The sequence below is a fragment of the Papaver somniferum genome, unplaced genomic scaffold (assembly GCF_003573695.1).
Source record: "Papaver somniferum cultivar HN1 unplaced genomic scaffold, ASM357369v1 unplaced-scaffold_118, whole genome shotgun sequence".
Lineage (NCBI taxonomy): Eukaryota > Viridiplantae > Streptophyta > Magnoliopsida > Ranunculales > Papaveraceae > Papaver > Papaver somniferum.
In genome coordinates, this window is record NW_020620825.1 from 8209233 (window position 1) to 8215249 (window position 6017).

The 6017-nt window shown below is 36.7% G+C and overlaps 1 protein-coding gene and 1 long non-coding RNA gene across 2 annotated transcripts; both read right to left on the bottom strand.

Moving 5' to 3' along the window:
- Window positions 1–3031: 3031 nt before the first annotated feature.
- On the bottom strand, window positions 3032–3469 carry LOC113330561. Its single transcript, XR_003350315.1, has 3 exons — window positions 3352–3469; window positions 3169–3240; window positions 3032–3060 (listed from the first exon to the last, which is right to left on the bottom strand). It is a non-coding gene; the product is annotated as an uncharacterized LOC113330561 (long non-coding RNA).
- A 621-nt stretch (window positions 3470–4090) lies between these two features.
- On the bottom strand, window positions 4091–5756 carry LOC113330476. The gene is made up of 4 exons (XM_026577285.1): window positions 5565–5756; window positions 5211–5444; window positions 4816–5037; window positions 4091–4450 (listed from the first exon to the last, which is right to left on the bottom strand). Exons 1-4 carry the CDS (start codon window positions 5754–5756, stop codon window positions 4091–4093), a joined length of 1008 nt encoding a protein of 335 aa, XP_026433070.1.
- Between the last annotated feature and the right edge of the window lie 261 nt (window positions 5757–6017).

Below are 6017 nucleotides of genomic sequence, written 5' to 3' on the forward strand. Positions count from 1 at the left end.
GCGCCTTAATAATTTTCCTTGGTCTTATCCCTTCACCGATCAAAGAGAAAATAATTTTCTCTTTTCATCTTCAATTTCCTTCTCTTTCCTTCTTCTACCCTGTTCTTCTCTTCTCCTCTCTGTTAATCTTATTTTTGAAGATTTGAGCGAGTTTTCTGTCTGAGCGAAATTAGCGTTTGGATTCTTCAATTTATGGTTTTACAAAGAAGAAATAGAAATTAGCGTTTGGATTCTTGATTTGGGAATCAACTGAATTGTTTTAGTAGATTGATGAATTGGTGAATTTGGGTTACTGTTTGTGATGAGCTTAAGAAGATGATGAAGATTGAGTCATAGTCTTGGCTTGTAGCTGTGAAAGGGATATTTTGATTCAGCTGAATGGCGATGATGGTTGTGTTAATTGGGAAGTGTTGTATCTAGAGATAGTGGCTGATATTTTATTGATATTACAGGTGATGGTTATGACCTGGTGCTGGTAATATGCAGTAGTAGGTGAAATGGAGATGGTGTATGTCAAGGGAATTAGAAGAATTAGTGTTATAAATGCATGGAAGAGGTCTGAGATACTTGGAGTGAACTAAAGATGGGATTGTCAGTTGAGTTGAGTTAAAGAGATGTGTTGATGTTGAGAAAGTTAACAAGATTTCAATGTTGCAGATTGAGTGTAACTGGTAGACTTAGTTGTTTTGATTAGAAGGTATTGTTATGGATGGTTTAATTGGAGATTCATACATGAAGGTGGTGGATCTGAAATGGATGAATTGAATTGTTGAAGTGATAAAGAAGAGGAATTGTAGATTCTGTTAGTGTTTATTGTGCATAGATGAAGCTGAGTTTGTAGCTGGTGTTGTTATTGTGAAGTATTGACTGAATTCAAGAGTTAGATGAATGTTAGGATATCATAGGGGTGTTTGAATTGAAATTCAATGTAACATCATAACTTGGAATTCTATGTCGGCCGCTCTAAAATCCCAAGTGTGGCATACTCATGAACCATTTTACACACTTAAACCGTCATACCAACAAATGGAGATCGGGCAATTGTATGGAGCACATTTACAATAATCCAAAATGTTATTGAAATTTAATTAATGAAACTGGAGAAAAGATCGTAAAGTTTAATAAAATATTTTAAAATAAAAATAAAATAATAATAATCTTCGACACGCAGGTCGGCTTCCCAAGTAGCAGCAAAGAAAATTATAAAAAAGAAATGAAAGTGTCGTCTTGAAATAAATAAGTAAAACATTTATCCAAGCACCTTAAAAATAACGAAGTAGCTTTTCGGAATCAAAATACAGGCTACAAGTTAAGATGCTCCTCAATCACAGTTTCCTGAAAAAATAGTAAGTTGGGTCAGACCCCAACTAAAAGTAGGATTTCACTCCCTTACATCTTTCAAGTACCATCTAACAAGCCCTAAAAATAATTTTACCAATGAAAACACTCGATTAGGAGTAAAGCGATTTATAGGCACCGACGCCATTAAAATACCATTGAAATGACGGTACCTCAAAGGAGCAAAATTGACTAACCAGAATTAAATACATTCATGAAACCAAATAGAAAGGTAAAATATTATCCACGCCCACGTCCTATTACAATTTATTACTATCCCTCTCTTGATTTTTTTGTTTACTCCTGACTCATCTGAGTCGTCTGGATCCGAGTCATCTAGATCTGAGTGAAATCACCTGACTCATCTGGATCTGACTCGATATGTTTGTTTTGAGTCAGATCTGACTCATCTGACTCAAAAAAATGTGAGTCAGTGGTTTGGTCCCGTGAGTCAGGGATATTTTATTACCTGACTCAAATGGGTCCGAGTCAGGGGTTATGTCTGATTCATAAGTCGAGTCAGATCTGACTCAAAATGCAAAACAAACGGTCTGACTGCTGACTTGGCCCGAATCAGAGGTTGACTCAGATCCAGACACCGAGTCAGCTGCAAACAAACAAGATGTAGTCTAACCATACAACATACTAAGTGAACCCTTGCGTAGTCCACTAGTTCTCCTACCGTGCGCCAGAGAACGTAATGTTGTCGAACCCATGAAAAGATAATAGATCCAATCTTTTAGACGACCCCGCGGTCATCGCCATAACAAACTGTGGGAGTCGATCCAACTACGGGTGATGCAAAACAAACAAATAACCACACCCGTTTATTCTCTCCGAATGGTGCCACTACTGCCAACGTCACAAGGCAGCTATACATATTTCTTACACCATCTAAACTATAAGATAATAACAATGAGTGCACAAAATTCTCAAAGCACTTAGTTGTGCGAAAACTGAATCTAAGCAAAACCCCATCAGGAGTAACGGATCACACACACACATGTTTCCGTATTCATCAGCAATTAGGTCCCATATGAATACAAGTAGCCCACTGTATCATGGGTGCTTAGTCCAAGACTCCTAACATCCATTAATTAGCAAACCTAGCACAGTTTACAAGCTTAAGAGATAACTACTTTTTAGTCTATTCCAATCACAAAAATACAACTAACGACACCCAAACACCAAATTACCAGTAGACGATTTGTGTAGTTATGCATAATCTTTCAAAGGGGGAAAACTAACAAAAACTACCAGAAGAAAGTACATATATCATCCCAACTAGGGCTGCACATACTCCGGTACGGAGCGGTTCTCTTATGGAACCGGTGTCTGTACTTGGTGTTGACCGGTACCTCTTTTTGAGTACCGGTACCTGTACTTGTACCTGGTGTTGTACCTGTACTGCCGGTACCGGTCCGGTACAAGACCGGTACCGGTTTTTTTATCCGGAAAACGTTACAAATTAATACTAAGTTATACAACATTTCCATATGATCAATGTATCCAAAATAAGTTCAGGTTGCATACATACTTAAGTTCAACATTTCCATAACTTCAAAACAACAATCCAAAATAAGTTCAGTTTGCTAAAAAGTAAAAAACAACATTTCCACAACCATAAGTCTGTCTAAGGCAAGTCGACAAGAAATGAAATGTGATCATTGCAAACGAAAATGGATGGTTGGAAAGCCTGCACTTGCAATTTGCAATCCTAGCCTGCATTCATTTCCATAAATTACATAGTAGTAATGAGAATTTGATATAGAAATGAATCCAAATTATGTTTCAACAAGGACAACAAGAAAGATAAAGAAAGTTACCAACCTTCCATTTCTTAGCAACGAGCCAAGGAGCCAAGAAATAAACTTCAATCTTTTAGGAAATTCTCAATTATGACTGCAACAGGCAAAAAAAAATAAACAAGAAGAAATAATTAAACTTCAGTCAATACAATAAAAGTAATTACTATTAAAGAAAACAAAAAAGAAGAAAAACCTAAATAAGTACCTGCCGCATCTTCACCATCATCATCAGGTACATAATCACATAGAAGATCAAGAGCAATGGGTTTTTGTAAATAGCTTTATGTACAGAGCAATGCCTCAACTGTCTTTGTAGACATAGAAGCTCTCCATGGAGTAAACACGCGCTTCCCGGTGCTAAAAGCTGATTCAGAGGATAATGAAGACACAGGCAAGGCTAATATATCTCTTGCAATGTAGGACAGTACCTTATACCTGTTTGCATTAGCCTGCCACCAAGCCAATATGTCAAAGTCATCATCTTGATCTACTTCACGCATTTTTCCATCCATCATCACATCTGTCAAGTACCTATCTAACTCCGTTGTTCTTGCTTCTTCAACACAACTTGGGTTGTCCCAATGCTGTCTCTTCCTTGATTGAATTCTTGATTTCAACCCTTGAGATGGCGTGCTAACTGAACTGGCAACTACCGAAGCAACACTAGATGACCCTTCCTCATGAGTTGAATACACTGAACTATAATCATCAAAGAGTTCCTGAAATTCTAATTTCACCTTTCTCATGATTCTTTGAACCTCCCACAAATTGTTCTCAAACAAACAGTTAAGAGTAAATTCTATCCCCTTTAGTTTCTCTCTTGGATCCAACAATTGAGCAAAAAACATAACAGGATTCATTTTCTCGTACACACCCCAATACTTATTGTACTTGGCAAACATAAGACGAGACATACGTGCAATAAACGAATCTGATGCTACATTTTATCTAAATTCAATTAATTGTTCATGGATGAATACCAACTCCCATAAGAAAGAATGAGTAGTGACTTGTGTAGAAGCAGAAAAATTGACAGTTGCATCGAAGAATACCTTTAAACACTTCACAAGACCTCTAGCATAAGACCAATCTTCTGCATAAGGAGCATGAGTCTTTACTTTCTTTTTCTTCTTCTTATTTACCTCTTCTTCCATATCCTCAACCTCTTCATCTTCTTCCATATCCTCAACCACTTCTTCCAAGATATCATCACTAGCTATAGCTTCCTCAATATCAGCATCACTTGGTAAAACAGATTCCTTGTCTTGCTCAAAAATAAACCTCTCTTGAAAGTCCTTATCAATCTGTGCTAACATTGCAAAAACTTTTTCATATTTTTGAGAAGCTTCTAACATCAAGTAAGTGCTATTCCATCGAGTATATACATCTAAATTCAGTGCTTTCTTGTAATCTACCTTTGCTAGGGAAGCACATTGTTTAAACTTTTCATACCTAGAAGGAGAACCAAGAACATATTTTACAACTGACCTTATCCTTTTAACAGATTCATTAAAGAGTCGTACTGCATCTTTTATGACAAGAGAAAGAACATGGGCTGAACACCTCACCTGATAACAATAAACAAATAATCAAGAAAAATTAGTCATAACTCATAAGATGCATGTGACAAATTCCAAAATAAATTAATGATGTGAAATGATAATGTTACATGTAAATATTTAGCTCTGATTGGTGATCTTGTCCAGCTAGTAACAACTTGCTTCAGATGATCCATAGCTACTGTGTTGGCGCTGACATTGTCTAGAGTGACACCAAATATATCTTTTAGACCCCAATCTTCCAAACAATCCACCAACTTCTCACCGATTGCAATACATGTGTGACCTTCAACTTGACAGAACAAGAGTATTCTCTTTTGCAGTTTCCAGTTCTGATCAATGTAGTGAGCGGTTACACAAATATAATTAAAATTATTTGGTGATGTCCATGTGTCAGTTGTCAAAGATACCTCTGCTTAGATGTCAAGAAGTAAGTTTTTAGGTTATTCTTCTCTTCTACATACATCTTTAACATATTCCTATAAATTGTCATACGTCTTGGAACCTTGAACCTAGGTTGTGCCTCTTGCATCAATGCCACAAAGCCTGACCCTTCTACTTTTCTAAAAGGAATTTCATCCATAATTATCCACTCAACAAGACGCCTTCTTAACCTATCATAATTGTAAGTACGAGCAATAAGTTTACCATCCTGACCTGGTTTTGGGGGTGGCATCAACAGAGATGGTTGTCCCTTTTCTTTCTTCCTATTAGGATTCTTTAGACATCTATTCAAATGCTTTCGCAATACAGAAGTTTCATTATTATCATTGTGAGCTTTGTATTTATTGTGTCAATAACGACATTCAGCCCATTCATCATCTATCCTAGTCATTTCCAACCAAACAGTTGATCTCACTCTGCCGTGCTTCTTTTTGCTATCACCAACTTCAACTGCTTCAGCTCTGCCTTTACTTGTTGGAGTTGCAGTTTCAGATTCATTTGTGTGAGATGCAGCTTGAGAGGATGATCCAACTTCTGTTTGTTGAGTTGTACTTGTAGTTGGAGTTGCAGTTGCATTTGTAGTTGGAGTTTCATTTAATGTGTTCATCTAACAAACATAAAACATAACCAATTACATTCAGATTATTGCAATCACACACCAACAATTACAAATTTATAATGCACAGAATGTCCTAGTCGATTAAACTATAGGGCTGAATATGGAAAGCCTAGGAAATACTTGATCAGTGTCCAATTTGGGTAAGAAACAATTTCGTTAAGGCATCTAAAACATTCAATGTGATTATCTGCAGACATCTAAGCTAACGGCAGTGCACCTATCTCCGTGTCACTGTTATAGTTTTGAAAG